This window comes from Schistocerca piceifrons, chromosome 2 (assembly GCF_021461385.2).
Source record: "Schistocerca piceifrons isolate TAMUIC-IGC-003096 chromosome 2, iqSchPice1.1, whole genome shotgun sequence".
Lineage (NCBI taxonomy): Eukaryota > Metazoa > Arthropoda > Insecta > Orthoptera > Acrididae > Schistocerca > Schistocerca piceifrons.
Window position 1 is genome coordinate 253,697,801 of NC_060139.1, and position 15,705 is coordinate 253,713,505.

General features: G+C 38.0%; 1 protein-coding gene across 1 annotated transcript in view; it reads left to right on the plus strand.

The window, feature by feature from the left end:
* Window positions 1-1,288: 1,288 nt before the first annotated feature.
* The window catches only part of LOC124776615 (esterase E4-like), a 122,729-nt gene continuing 108,312 nt past the window's right edge, over window positions 1,289-15,705 (plus strand). The window contains exons 1-3 of the mRNA XM_047251700.1: window positions 1,289-1,578; window positions 8,511-8,639; window positions 9,635-9,794. Coding sequence (XP_047107656.1) covers window positions 1,321-1,578; window positions 8,511-8,639; window positions 9,635-9,794 — 547 coding nt within the window. The 5' untranslated portion in view covers window positions 1,289-1,320. The remainder of the gene's footprint in view (window positions 1,579-8,510; window positions 8,640-9,634; window positions 9,795-15,705) is intronic.

The following is a 15,705-nucleotide window of genomic DNA, read 5'->3' on the forward strand; positions in this document are numbered from 1 at the left end:
CAAATTTTGATACAGGGTCCGTCTAAGGCAAGCAACGTCGCTGATCTGTCCTTAAATGGTCCGCTTACTCATTAAGAACTACTCTAGCACGAGCTAAAATTCAGAAAAAGGACGACGTTATTCCTCAGTAATTATTTTCGATTTTGTCGTGCTCAATACGCACTGTCTAGCAAATAATTTTGCTATTCTACGTTGAATTTCTACCAAATACCGTTAACAGTATTCGTTTGATAGCGATAGAATTTGCTAAAAGTTTGGATGTTTAAGTGAGAAGGAAAGAAACTGGTGACTCTGATTTCATGTGCATTAATTTGGGATAAAGAATTCCTCATCTAATGACATCTCGAGATGTGTTTTAGATACATCTGTGCAAATTTACACAGAATCCGGAGACATACGTGTGATCCAGTATGTTACAAGGTTAATGACAAGTTCGAATTGTCTTCCAGTACCAAATTGCAATAACGTACTTATAGTTTAATTGAGACGTTACGCCAGCCAGAAAGGAATTTCAGTAGCTGTGCCCAGACGGGGTATATAAGAACAGTACCGGTACACTTATAGATTCTTCCACCATCTGCAGTGAATATTCTATACACCGATATATATTTGTACTGGCAGTTGGTTGTATAAAATGTAAGTGTTGCGATGTTTCAAACATCCATACAATATTTATTGTCTAAGAAGGGATAAAGAAATAAATAAAATATATCTTGAGTTGCTGTTCTTGCAGTTTTGTTAGGAGGAACTTTCGAGCTAAAAGCTTTCGTCCGATTCTTAAAGGCATTTTCACTGCTTTTATTATCATGGCATCTGTAGGAGTGGAGTGCATCACAAGGAAACAAATGTGGAGGCGTCTATTGTAAAACGTAATTACCTCATAACGATCAGTGGATTCCGGTTTTGTTTGTACTGTAATGAACTCGTGTGGCTGATATAGGTAGAGTTCTTACATTAAAAAAGTCCCAAGAACTTCGCTTTCATCATGACTGGGGACCATATGGTTGTCTAAATGCTTTATACGTCCCTTGATTAAGTGTTGAACCGAAAATGTATTGTGTGAAATGATACATCATAAATTTCAGCCAATGGTCAACGTTTCCAGTAAGACATACAGTAATCGCATTCCGTTTGTCTTACTTGAAAACTGGAAGCAAGGTGGTGTTTTTTCAGCGCTTGTCTGAAATCTATGGCCAAGTACGACTTTAGCTACGCCTGAAGGGAACTCTTGGAAGTGTTGCGCGCGGTTCCTGGAACTATTGCGTCGGCAACACGGGCAGCAGTTGGCGACAGCGGGCGCAGTTCAGTATTGCAGTAGACATGAGGGGAGAAGCTCTGTTCGCTGTTCTGCTATGTGCTGTGGGTCTCGTCGCCTGCGGTAGGAACACGGGCAGAGGCAGATCGCCTTCTAACTGTAGGAACAAGACGACGTCGACGTCAGCGTCGGAATTTCCCGAGGTTCAGACGCCCTTAGGCCGGCTGCGGGGAAGCATACTGCAGTCCCTAGATGGCAAATCGATATTTTCCTTCCGTGGAGTGCGTTACGCACAGCCGCCCGTCGGCGAACTACGCTTCAAGGTACTACTACGGTGCTTATTCATTTTATCTTTGGTTCACTAGTTCAGGATCGACGAAAGTTAAAATGTTGCCGGGCAAACAGTGTAAGAGTGTTGGGCGTAGCCAAACTAGAAGTATTTTTTAATTAACATTTAATGTTGATTCTTGTCTCGTTTTGTTCAGTTATGGTATGTTGTACTTCCAGTTTACAAAAAATATTTAAGTGTTCATTACCTCTGCTGGCCAATTTTAAAATTATAGTTGCTCTTCTGCATGGCAGAGATGAATTAACATTGCCCAGTTATCTTTTCATAGTTTAGGCTGGCAGCATTGCAAGGGGATAGGAGCGCATACTACGAATTCGTTTTCGTCTACAACATGTAAAAGACAGAAAAAGAAGTCGACAGGAAAGGGATAGTGGGATCTATTGCAGGACGAGATAGATTTATTTTATACAGAAGGCCAGCTCTCGAGGGTGTCCCCAGCTTGGGGGAAGGGAGGGTAGTTGCCCCCTTAATAAAAACTTCACAAACCGAACTCAGATCCTAGCTGTCAAACAGACATGTGTCAATCCAGTAATAGTTAGACTAAAGCCAGAACATGTTAGTGTACCCAGAGCAGTTTCTTGTGAACTATGAAAACTGTGAGATGTCGCCACCCCACCCAGCTTAGAATTTGAGCGGTTTTAATCAAGACTTAAAAGAGTTGTGCAAGCAGTAGACGTATTACAACATTCTTCACTTGCACTTATTTGCCACAATACCAAATGATCTTTCTGATTAATAACAGGAGTAAATGTAGGTAGGCACATGCAATTCACAGCCACAAAACTGGAAGTACAAATAATTTCCACGTAGCGTATGTGTTTAAGTCTGTGGTTCTGACATAAGTTTTATTCAGTACAACAAAAAACGAGCCAAAGTTGCAAATTTCACATTTTTTATTCCGTCGGTGACTAATACTGGGCCGGGATCCGTTTTCGAAACATCATAACAGACAGTCAAACTGTTATTTCCGAGAATGCAAAAACCATGTCAAAAATGTGCAAACGAACAGTTACAGCGCCCAAAACTAGTTATCGAGTGAATAAAATAAGTGAAATTTGCAACTTTGGCCAGTTTTTCGTTGTATTGATAAATAGAAGTTGCTGTCCCACAATTATTTCAGCATGTAGGAAGTTCGTAGAAGTCTTATTATTGCTAACTTACTCGTCTTGAGAGATTCTGCAACTATGTTGAGATTCAAAATGTATCCTTTATTTCACCATCCCTGTTGCACATTGATTTGTATGTTGACTAACATTCTGATGTGTAGTTCCATGTCCATGTGGTTACAGCAGGTTTCTTACACCACTACTACACTGAAACCAGCAATCATAAAAATAACTGTGCAACTGAAACAGTAAAATAAAGGCCAAATTTTGAAGAAAAGTTTAATGTTCTGATACAAATTTCTCTAATTATCTACAGGCAGATACCAGGCAAAAAATTGAAAATCCCCAAATATTTGAAATTAAAGAGTACCTCATTAGCCATTCCTTCCATAAGTTATCAGAATATTTGGATTCAGAGATGTAAATTCCAATTAACTCTGGTTTTCACAGTAAAAAGACTTTAACTTTAATGGTATATAGTAGCTGATAATGTTTTGAGCAAAGTTATAGAAATACTTAATTTGAATTATTATATAAAAATAGCAGCTATGTGGTGTAAGAAGAAGAGCAGTGACTCTCTTTCAAATTACACGACCTGTTTTTTTTTCTGTTGGTGTTGATACTGTATATAATAAAGTAATCTAGACTAATCTTAATCCCAGTGAACATACCAGCACTAACTGTAATTGGTTGCCTGCTGCATCTGCCAATTGATTTATAATGTCACCTCTTCCACATAACTTAGGGTTCTGTCCCATACTGTGTTAACAAATGAAAGAATGTTCACACACATACCTAGCAAGTGTATGTATTTCTTTGTTTATGTATTATTTGCCCAAGGACTCTGGTTAATTTGATATTTAATACTCACTCATCTATACTAATACATAAAGACAAGATGTTGTTTAATGATGTTACCAAATTTCTCAAAAAGTTCCTGACTGATTTACTTAAAATTTTTACACAATATTCTAGTAAAATATGGAGAAAAATATAAATACACACTGCTACTATACAAGATGTCCCATTTATCTTGACCACCCTAAATAACTGTTTGTCCAGATGCAAATTATAAAATGTTTCAAGCAAATGTTCTTTAGCCATCAGGGGGACATCAATCAGCATGATTGCCTTTGTTGTAACTTTGTTTTTTACAAAGATATGAACAGTGGTATGACTTTTTAAATGGCACCCTGTTTTTTTTCAGTAATACATTTCCGCTCCTAAAGACCTTTTCAAATATGTATCACAGTGTACCATTCACTGAAACACAGTGTTATTAATTACATAACACAACATAGAATTTTAGCCCTGGATCACAAACTCGTCCACTTGCTGGAGTTGACAGAAAACAATTGAAAGCCAAATAAAGATATAACACAAAATTGACATTGACTTTCCTATACCATTGCCCAGGAGTAGAACATTCAAATGTGGTCAAAGTGGTGACCCTGGTCTCTGATACACTGGTGCACTCATTGAGTGAAAGAATTATTTACTGCTTCCAGTGTTGTCTGCTGAAGAGAATTACAAGCAAGCAAGATACGTTCCTGAATGTCCTCTGGAGTTGTTGGAATATCATGATAGGCAACATCTTTAATGCATCCCCAAAGAAAAAAGTCCAGAGGATTTAAATCAGGAGACCTAGCAGGCCAAGTAACTGTTCCTCCTTGACCAATCCATCTGATAGGATAACTTCAGTTCAGAACACGATGTGCACACAAGGCATTATGTGCTGGACATCCATTGTGTTGATACCACGTAAGCATTCTGGTTCTTAGCGGCACTTCATCCAGAAGAGGAGGAATCATTCGTCTGAGGAAGTTGACATATGCTGTGCCGTTTACACTACCATTGACGCTGATGTACCACCTGTCTAAGCCATTGTGGGTTGTCGCTGGACCAATAATGCATGTTCCTTGTATTTACCTGTCCTTTTTTTGAGAAGGAACATTCATCAGTAAATAGAACATCGGAAAAGAAGTTCTGGTTGGTGAGGATTTGCTGCTGTGCCCACTGACTGAATTGTACGTGTTTCTGGAAATCATTCCCATGCAATTTGTGATATAGGTTTACATGGTAAGGGTGGAACCAGTGATGTGTAACAATATGATGTACACTGGTTTTAGGAATGCCAATCTCATGTTCAAGCTGTCGTGTGCTCACATGTGGATTCATAGCAATGGAAACAAGAACAGTAACTTCGGCAGCTTTGTCTATGCGAGTGCTACAATGATTGCGTTGTCGTGGGTTGAAACTTCCCATTTCCTGAAGTGTCGCAACAAGATGAGAAAACATCTCAGGAAGATGGGTTCTTGTCAGGATATTGCTCTCTGCACAGTTCCACTGCCTGCGTAGCATTTCGCCTACCTTCATCAGCAACAACAACAACAACAATAACCACAACAAAAGAAACGTTATGTCAATGCGGTTTGTAGGAAGGACAGCCTTTACTGTATGCCTACTATACACAACAGTATTTAAAAGGACTTAACTACTGTACTAAATATACCTATACATAAGAAATCGGTATTGCTATTACTGTTCTGAAATTACTTACATTCCCCATAGATGAGTAGCATTTCTACCTTCTCTTTGTTGGTGTACATTCTCCTCACACAACTCTTCGACTGATGATGGTTGACAGAATGACAAGTGTGCATTCTACTTATGTTCCTATTTGTCCTCTGTCAACATCATCATGTGGATGTGTTCCATTTACCCCGAGTACCTGCACTAAGTGCTGGGAGCGGTAACATCAGTGTTGTGTTATGTAATTAATAACGTTGTATTTCAGTGAATGGTGCACTGTGATACATTTTTGAATAGGTCTTTAGGAGAGGAAATGTATTACTGAATAAAAAATACAGGGTGCTATTTAAAAAAGTCATACCACTGTTCATATCACTGTAAAAAACAAAGCAACAATGGAACGTTGTGTTTCAGTGAAAGGTGCACTGTGATATAGTTTTGAATATGTCTTGAGGAGAGGAAATGTCTTACCGAATAAAAAATACAGGGTTCCATTTAAAAAAGTCATACCGCTGTTCATATCTTTGTAAAAAACAAATCTACAATGAAGGCAATCATGCTGACTAATGTCTCCCTGACGGCAAAAGAACATTCGCTTCAGACATTTTTTTTTAATTTTCATCTGCACAAACAGTTATTTAGGCTGGTTAAGATAAATGGGACACCCTGCATAAAGTGGAAAAGTTTGTAGCAAAATAAATATTTGGAGAGGCATAAGGTACATACTTTTTGATTTATATAAAAACCAGAGAAAAGTTGTGAGCAAAAATCCCTTCAAATATTTACATGGTGTTCTAATAAACGTTCTGACCAACATAAGCTAAATATTTTTTTATATGAATGATGTGTAAACATATATTTAATATATAAAGGGGAAACATTCTTAGCAAAAAACTCAAAAAGTTCCTGACTGATTTCCTTCAGATTTTTACACAATGCTGTACTAAGCATTTGGACGGATGTAGGCTACATATTTTAATAAACATAATTTTATATAATCTATAATACAGAAAGTTATGAAAAATCTGAAAACTTTTTTACCAACTAACTTCAGATTTTTGTACAATACTGTAGTAAACGTTCAGGTGGACGTTGGCTATATATTTTCTTAAACAACAATGTGCAGATCTTCTGTTAAAACAAACTGAGAAAGCATGTTCTGTGCTGTGAAAATGTGTGGCTTCATATTTTTCCCTTAATTTTAACTACAATAGCATGACATTTAAACATTAAGCATATTGTTTCTTCCTTACATATTATTTCTTCTTATATATAATTTTAAACAAAAATTGATTACACAACTATGTGCTTTTTTGTTTTCTTCCTCACAGTCAGTTTTAACATAAAGCTAGAACGTTGTGTTTATGGTTTATTGGCTTTTAACTGGATTACTAATCAGATTGCGGAATCTGAATCGTCTGAAACATTGTAATTCTATCTGCTTACAGATTGTAAATTTGAAAAATACTATCCTCACATATCCAAGCAAGCAAGGTTAAGATTTAACATCACATTGAGATTGAGGATGTTACTGGCAGAACACAAGCTCACAATGTTTCAAGGATGTAGAAGGAAATCTTCCATGCCCTTCTCAAAGGAACGATCCCAACATTTGCCTGGGGCAGCCAGATGTGTATTTGAACCACTGTGCTCCCAAATGCGAGTCCAATGTGCTAACCATTGTGTTACCTGATTTGGTTCACATATCCTGCATGAGAAGAGGTCTCTCTCGTACACTGTATATACCAATGATCCCAACAGATTTGCCCATTCATTTTAAGCTACTTCAATTCCCAATCTAGGTTTGTTAATAGTCCCTAAAAGTTTTGTGCTGCTTACTTCTTTTATTGCCTCATTATTTAATTTATTATATACATTAAACATTCCACTTTATTTGGCTTTGAAAGCTGGGTAAATTGCTTTAGATTGACTTTTAAAAAGATTTTTTTTTTATATATGCTCTAACTTTCTATAATTATGGCTATGGAGCATGATATGAAAGCATGTAAGCCCAATGAAATGTCTGATCTGATTCATTTACGCACTCATTATGTACCTTAGATCTTATGAAGAAAGAGTGCAAGTCAAATCGTACCTTACAAAAGATGGGAAATCTTAGAATCTTGATTTGTACACTGTATCAAAAATAAAATAATGTAGATGGATAAAAATTTACTCACCAAGTGGCAACACGAGAAAACACACGTAAAAGATATGGAAACAGAGAAGCTTTTGAAGCCAGTAGCTCCTTCTGGCAGAAGTTTGAAGGGAAAGGAAGAGGGATGAAAGAAAAGCACTAGTGAGGTTCAGCAAAATGGTGAGAATATGGACTTACTGAATGGGATGAGAAATAAAGACTGATTTTAGTGCCTGTGCCAGATGAGATTCGAAAACCTGAGCACTTAAAGATGAAAGACATGGTAATAAGCAAGTCAGATATTACTGAATGAACATCACACAAGTGTCAATAAGAGTGGAAAGCTAAGTGCATTATACATGAGAGGCAGGTAAAGGTGTTGGGGAAAAATAGACAGGTCAGAAAATAAAGTGGGGGAATAAAAGGAATATCTACTAAAAAGAAACTGTGACTATAGAAATTAATGTACATTTAGGCCAGGTGGGTGGTAAGAACCATGCACAAGTTGTAATACCAGTTCCTGCCTGTGAAGTTCTCAGAAACTTTGCTACCTCCTAAAATTATGTCCGTCCTGTCTTATTACCCCACCCAGTCTGTCTGCCACTTAACAATGCACTTCACTTTCTGTTCTTATTGACTCTTTCCTGGTGTTTGCTCAGTAATCTCTGTCTTGTTTATTACCCTTTCTTCCATCTTTAAGTTCACAAATTTTCAAATATCAGCTTTTGCAGAGACCAGCAATTAGTCTTTCCTTCTCATGTCATCTAGTATGTCTTTCATGACCAATGTTCTGGGTGACTTTCTTGTATTCTCCCCTTTTCCTGAACCTCACCAGTCCTTCTCCTTCATCCCTCTTCCTTTCCTTTCGACCCTCCTTCCAGTAGAAGGAGTTACTGGCTCTAAAATCCTGCATGTTAAATATCTTTTATGTTTTTTTTCTCCTGCTACTTATTGGTGAGTAGATTTTTTTATCATGCATATTATGTTTTCAAACATTAATTATTTTCTTTACTATACTACTTAATGCTAATCATACATGAAATTACACTTGATGAAATAATAAATTATACATCATTTATACATAAGTAAGCAGATAACATAGTTTTTCACTCCAAGCTTTGAATTTTACAGTCACCAGTGCCAGTTGGGCCATGGGATGGTGTAAAGAATGCAACAAGGGATGGTTCAAGGTGTCCTTCAACACAAAACACTAATGATACGTCAGAAGACTGTTTGTTTCTCAATGTGTATACAACAAAAGTGAGTAAGAAGACTCCAGTGGTAGAGAAATAGTATGCTATAAATATTTCATGTAAATTCCATTTACTGCATTCAGCCTATGCTTCTTTTTGCTGTATTTCATATTAATTATTGTATTATTGAGATACACAACTACTAGCACAAACTTATAGACATTATGTAATAAATAGTCTAAAATTTAATGCAAAGAAGTGTGAGCTGGTGTACACAACAAGAAAAAAAAGATATCTACAATGAAAGTTTCAACTACTGGGGAGGGGATTGTATTTTTTTTTTTTTTTTTAAAAAAAGAAAAAAAAGAAAAGAGTGAAGGAAATAAGGAATGGGAAAGTCACAATATGAACAGTGAAGTCTCATAGAAAAGTACCAATAGTACCAATTACGATTTCAATCTGTAGAAGCCTGTGCCATGAATACAAGAAAAAGTAAGTACAAGAAAGTAAAATAAAGTTTCTGAGAAGTTGGACAGTTGTAACAAAAATGGAAAAGTTGGGAAACAAAACACAAGGGGAACCTCTGAAAGAAAAGATTGAGATGCAAAGATTAGAATGGTATGGGAATGCAGGGAGAGTGGATGATAAGAAGGTGCAGAGGAAGATGGACAATATGACGATGGAATGCAAGAGGCCAAGGGGATGGTCAACGGATAAGGTGGCTGAAAGGAGCAGAAGAAAGCATTGGAAGGAGAAGACTGGGCCAAAGTAACAAAAGAAAGGTGGCAGTAAGACCAGATCAGATGAAGATGTATGTGTTTCAAGCAGACCCTACAAGTACCTGGAAAGTGTACGGGATAATAATGGGTGTGATTTAAAAGTTTGTGTTTGCTGTCTTTCATTTTGTTATATTATTAGTATTGGTACTCAATTGTGTATTAGTCTGATGTACATATTAGTCTGATATGTATGACAAACCTTGTGTACAAGTTACTTAAGACCATTACATTTGTGTACCTATCACTATGAGTATGAATCATAACATGTTCTCTGTCATGACAGCTGCCACATAACACTAGAAATCCTCAGAGACCGGTGATAGTGTTTCTTCACCCTAGTGCTTATTACGTCTTCAGTGGTACCAGTGACTTGTATGGTCCACAGTATTTGATGGATGAGGACATTGTTCTGGTAACAATCAACTACAGGCTTGGAGCTTTGGGTATGTTGAGCAAATGTAGCAATAGGAGTCTGTGTGTGTGAGTGTGTGTGTGTGAGTGTGTGTGTGTGTGTGTATGTGTGTGTGTGTGTGTGGGTGGGTGGGTGGGTGCGTGTAAGTTTTTGTTGTGGTTTATACCTCACCTTGTAAGTCCATAGTGAAACTGTTGTATTTTAGACCATTACTGTATAAGTCTCAAATGGCAACCCAGTTCTAAGCAAAGAAGGGAAGGCAGAAAGGTGGAAGGAGTATATAGAGAGTCTATACAAGGACGATGTACTTGAGGACAATATTATGGAAATGGAAGAGGATGTAGATGAAGATGAAATGGGAGATAAGATACTGCGTGAAGAGTTTGACAGAGCACTGAAAGACCTGAGTCGAAACAAGGCCCCGGGAGTAGACAACATTCCATTAGAACTACTGATGGCCTTGGGAGAGCCAGTCATGACAAAACTCTACCATCTGATGAGCAAGATGTATGAGACAGGCGAAATACCCACAGACTTCAAGAAGAATATAATAATTCCAATCCCAAAGAAAGCAGGTGTTGACAGATGTGAAAATTACCGAACTATCAGTTTAATAAGTCACAGCTGCAAAATACTAACGCGAATTCTTTACAGACGAATGGAAAAACTAGTAGAAGCGGGCCTCGGGGAAGATCAGTTTGGATTCCGTAGAAATGTTGGAACACGTGAGGCAATACTAACCTTATGACTTATCTTAGAAGGAAGATTAAGAAAAGGCAAACCTACGTTTCTAGCATTTGTAGACTTAGAGAAAGCTTTTGACAACGTTAACTGGAATACTCTGTTTCAAATTCTGAAGGTGGCAGGGGTCAAATACAGGGAGCGAAAGGCTATTTACAATTTGTACAGAAACCAGATGGCAGTTATAAGAGTCAAGGGGCATGAAAGGGAAGCAGTGGTTGGGAAAGGAGTGAGACAGGGTTGTAGCCTCTTCCCGATGTTATTCAATCTGTATATTGAGCAAGCAGTAAAGGAAACAAAAGAAAAATTCGGAGTAGGTATTAAAATTCATGGAGAAGAAGTAAAAACTTTGAGGTTCGCCGATGACATTATAATTCTGTCAGAGACAGCAAAGGACTTGGAAGAGCAGTTGAACGGAATGGACAGTGTCTTGAAAGGAGGATATAAGATGAACATCAACAAAAGCAAAACGAGGATAATGGAATGTAGTCATATTAAATCAGGTGATGCTGAGGGGATTAGATTAGGAAATGAGACACTTAAAGTAATAAAGGAGTTTTGCTATTTAGGAAGTAAAATAACTGATGATGGTCGATGTAGAGAGGATATAAAATGTAGACTGGCAATGGCAAGGAAATCGTTTCTGAAGAAGAGAAATTTGTTAACATCGAGTATAGATTTAAGTGTCAGGAAGTCGTTTCTGAAAGTATTTGTATGGAGTGTAGCCATGTATGGAAGTGAAACACGGACGATAACCAGTTTGGACAAGAAGAGAATAGAAGCTTTCGAAATGTGGTGCTACAGAAGAATGCTGAAGATAAGGTGGGTAGATCACGTAACTAATGAGGAGGTATTGAATAGGATTGGGGAGAAGAGAAGTTTGTGGCACAACTTGACTAGAAGAAGGGATCGGTTGGTAGGACATGTTTTGAGGCATCAAGGGATCACAAATTTAGCATTGGAGGGCAGCGTGGAGGGTAAAAATTGTAGAGGGAGACCAAGAGATCAATACACTAAGCAGATTCAGAAGAATGTAGGTTGCAGTAGGTACTGGGAGATGAAGAGGCTTGCACAGGATAGAGTAGCATGGAGAGCTGCATCAAACCAGTCTCAGGACTGAAGACCACAACAACAACAACAACAACTGTATAAGTGTGATACTTTAAGAACCAGGAGAAGTAAAAAGTATTATTGTTATACTGTGTATTCTGTACATAACTATAGTTGATGATTTGGGAAACATTATCATTTTATCTGCATAAATTCACTATTATTGTTAAGTTACTGTTCATTAGTTTTTTTACACCCGGACCAGCCACGGTGTGCCAAACTGCACATGAGAAGTGTGGGCTGCATGCAGACTGAGTCTTGGCTTTGCGACATTTTTTGGTTGGAATGTCTTTCTTTGGTTAGGCAGGATCACGGTGTCAGCCCAGTTTACCCTTTGCCATTTGTTCCTGGTATAAAAAAAGTTCACAGGTCCAGTGGGTGTTGGTGCAAAAAAAGACAGTCTGTCAGTGTATTGTCACAAGCTTAAAACATGAATGGGAATGTTAGAGAAGAAGGATGACAATTCTCAGTATCTGATGTGTGTGATAGTCGCATAATCATCGGGTACCACAAATTTGCTATGGAACGACATGACAACACCATGCAGAAAGAATTTAAAGGTTTAGTTGACTATGAAAGAGGAAAATATTACACCCATTGAGAGATGGAATTCATTGTTCTGTACATCAAGGAGCATTTTACACTAAATTTGTGAGCATGGAATACGTGATGAAATTGGTGATACGAACATGAAAATTTTGTGAAGTCACTTGCATTATTCCACTGTCAGTAGAACTCAACATAGAGTATGGAGACTTTTAAATATTACTGAAAAGTATGTTTTTCAAGTCAAGGGGCAAGCCTGGAACATTTTTTTTATTTAAAACCTCTATAAAGAGTGAAAATCAGAACATCCATAATAGATTGCAAACCTTGCATTTTAAGTGAACTTGACTACACACAGCTCACAGAAAAGCACTGCAAGATAAGAAAAAACTTATTTGTGATTTTATGGGGATGGATTTAAAAAGAAAATCATCTTGTGGAAGGGACAAATTCTGACAAAAAACACTTCAATTTCCCATAAGCTCACTGGCATTAAAGAAAATGCAAGGTTTGAAAAATCAATTGTGGCCTTTGAAAGATATACAAGAATAGTTACCCAAGGACACTGCCAATCTTACATCTGTTTTCGAGCTGGTTTTAAATGTGTTTGCTATTTTAGTTGAAAGCGCCCCCGTGCATTTGCAGATGTATCTGATTGAGCTGCATGTAATTCCTATTTAAAAGACAAATTCATTGACATTGCAACTGTCTAGGAGATCTACATTATTTTCCTAGGGAAGAGTTTCAACATGTCAATAATGAGGTTGCAAACATGATAAAATATTTCAATCAACAAATGTATATGAAAGGCTTTTTTTCAATTATGAAACTAAATAAGTCATGAATATGTGGTAACCTGAGCATGAAAGTGTGTGAAGTTGTCTTCATCTGTCCATATGGTGACAGTTGTTACCAGATAAAAATTATATCTTCAGTGTGCCAACAATAATTAAATTTTGTTCGTGATCTGTGTTGAGAAATATTAAATCAAGTCATATGCAAATGCAACTGCATTGTCATTTAAATACAGAGGCTTTACAGTTTCCCACCCTTCCCCCTCCTCACACTCTGATAGCATGGCATGGTGGTGGGGGAAGTGTACATCCAAATGAAAGAGCTATTGGCAGCGAGCCAGAACCCTGCTCACAAGTTCAATTCTAGGGCATCACTGATTTACATTGTACTTGCAGTGGTGTGAATGTAGTATGTGACAATCATATTACATGTGATAATCATAATACATTGTTACTTTTTACTCAGATGGGAACTGATTCGTTCAGTAAATCATAATTAGTTTCAGTGGCTTACATTCAAATATAAGTTGAACCTATGGCAGCAAATGTGGGCTCAAATAAAGCTCCGTCAAATTTTATATACAGAGGTTTAATTTTATTGCAAAATAGAAGGAAGTCTTTAAGAAAACATTGTTATTCAGGAATGACATAGGAAAGTTACACTAAAAACTGCAAAAAAAATACATTGACAAGGGATACTGGAAAATGTAGCAATGAAATATGTTATGAAGTAATGCTTGCACATTTGAAAGCCGCACACATTAGTAGTGTGCATCATCTGCAAGAATGTGGTGTGAAAGATCAATACTGTGTGGACTCCTATAAAGCCTGCCATGGACGACTGCCTATTTAAATCCTGCCAAACGGCGCTCATGCTCAGTTACCAAGTTATTACTGCTTGCATACGTTTGCCTTATCTTATTATGTTCAATGTATATTATGGTGATTGGTGAACATGCCACAGACTAATAAAGTTGTACCCATGTTGCAATACAAGTGATAACGAGTGTGGCATTGTTCTCCATGCAGTTTTCATTCTGTGGTTACTCCTACATTTTGTCTACGATGTCTGACAGTGCTACTGATGAGTTTTTACACTGGCAGCAAAGGGTTTGTACTGCAGTGTTTCAGTGTCTCAGTCGACAGTATAAGATGTTTGCCACAGCACAACACATTCCATGTTTTGCAAATGCTTGCCTCTGTTTTGGCCAGTTCAGATCTGTCTCAATCTAAGTCATCTGACATGCCAGTTGCTACCCCAGTCGTTCATCCCCTGCTGTTTCCAGTGTACACTGAGTCTGTTGAGGAATGGGAAGCCTATGAAAAACAGTTGCAGCAGAATTTTCATGCATTTGGATTGACTGATGTTTTCTTGTGCCATCCTTTGTTTTTGTCTTGGTTATTGCCTTGTATGCATCAACTCCTTTGGCTTCCCCTGTAGGATCCATCTTCACTCTCTTTTGATAATATGTGCGACCTTCTTTCAAAGTACTGCTGTAAATGGACACATGTCATTGCTGCTCGAGTTGAGTTCTATTGGTATCGCAAGAAACCGGAACATTCCTATAAGACTTTGACTACTGAGTTTCACTGTTTAAGATGTCATCATTTTGTTGCTGGTCTATATAAGGAGTCATATGCTAACCAAACGGTTCCTGATGCAATCATTTGGTTGGTCCCCGATCGCGAAGGTCATGGCGGACCTTTCAATGTGAAAACCCCTCCCCTCCAATGTTCTGACTATTTCACTATCATTTGAGGTTTCAAAGGCTAAGGGTATTCAAACTGACTTACGGTATAAGGTTACAGAAGTTCAGCTTGCTTCCCCCCGCTATTTGTAGGACGATATGGTAGCAGCGGTTCATGTGCCAGCAAAACATCAAGGCGGCTGGCACACCTTATTGCAGCAGCCTCATCCACAGGATCAGCAGCAGCACAGCAAGCCTAGTAATGAACAATGCAAGTGCTGCACACTTCCCTCTTGTCCATTGTGTTGTGTCACTCATGATAGGTTGGATTGTCCTAAGTGGTGTGCCGTTTGCTGCCAGTGCAACAAAACGGACCGCATTGCTCCTCTTTGTAACGCAAAGTTCCAAGGTCTTTTTATTGGTAAGCTTTTTATTGATGTCAAGGTTTATCGGAATGTTTTGCACATGAAAGTCAACACTGGTGCTGCTGTGTCATTATTCATCTTGCATACGTATACGTACTTGATTCTCACCCTTCAGCACCAGTGTCACGTACATTAGTCACGTACAATAAACAAGTCATTCTAGAATTAGGTAGTTTCTCAGTCCCAGTCACATGTAAATCTGTTGTTCATCTGCTGACTTTTCTGGTGGTGAACAATGCATACACCAAAAATTTGTTTGGTTTGGGCACCTTTAACCTTTTCAGGTTTACTATTTCCGATGAAGTTAATCTCGTCTCTGATCAAGTGCCTTATACACAACTCATCTCTTTATGCTGTGAATTTCCACCATCTTTTCTAAAGGTTTGGTTTGTGCCAATAATTTCAAAGCTCACATTACCATGAAACCTTCAGTGAGACCCCGTTTCTTTTGGGATCGCCTGGTGCCGATGGCACTCTGTGACCAAGTCAAGTTGGAGCTTGACCACCTCCCGGCCTCTGGGGTTGTCCAACTGATCGCATCCAGTGAATGGGTTACCCTGTAGTCATTGTAAAGAAACCATCAGGATGGTTATGCCTTCATGCTGATTTCAACATTTCTGTCAATGCTCAGTCTGTCA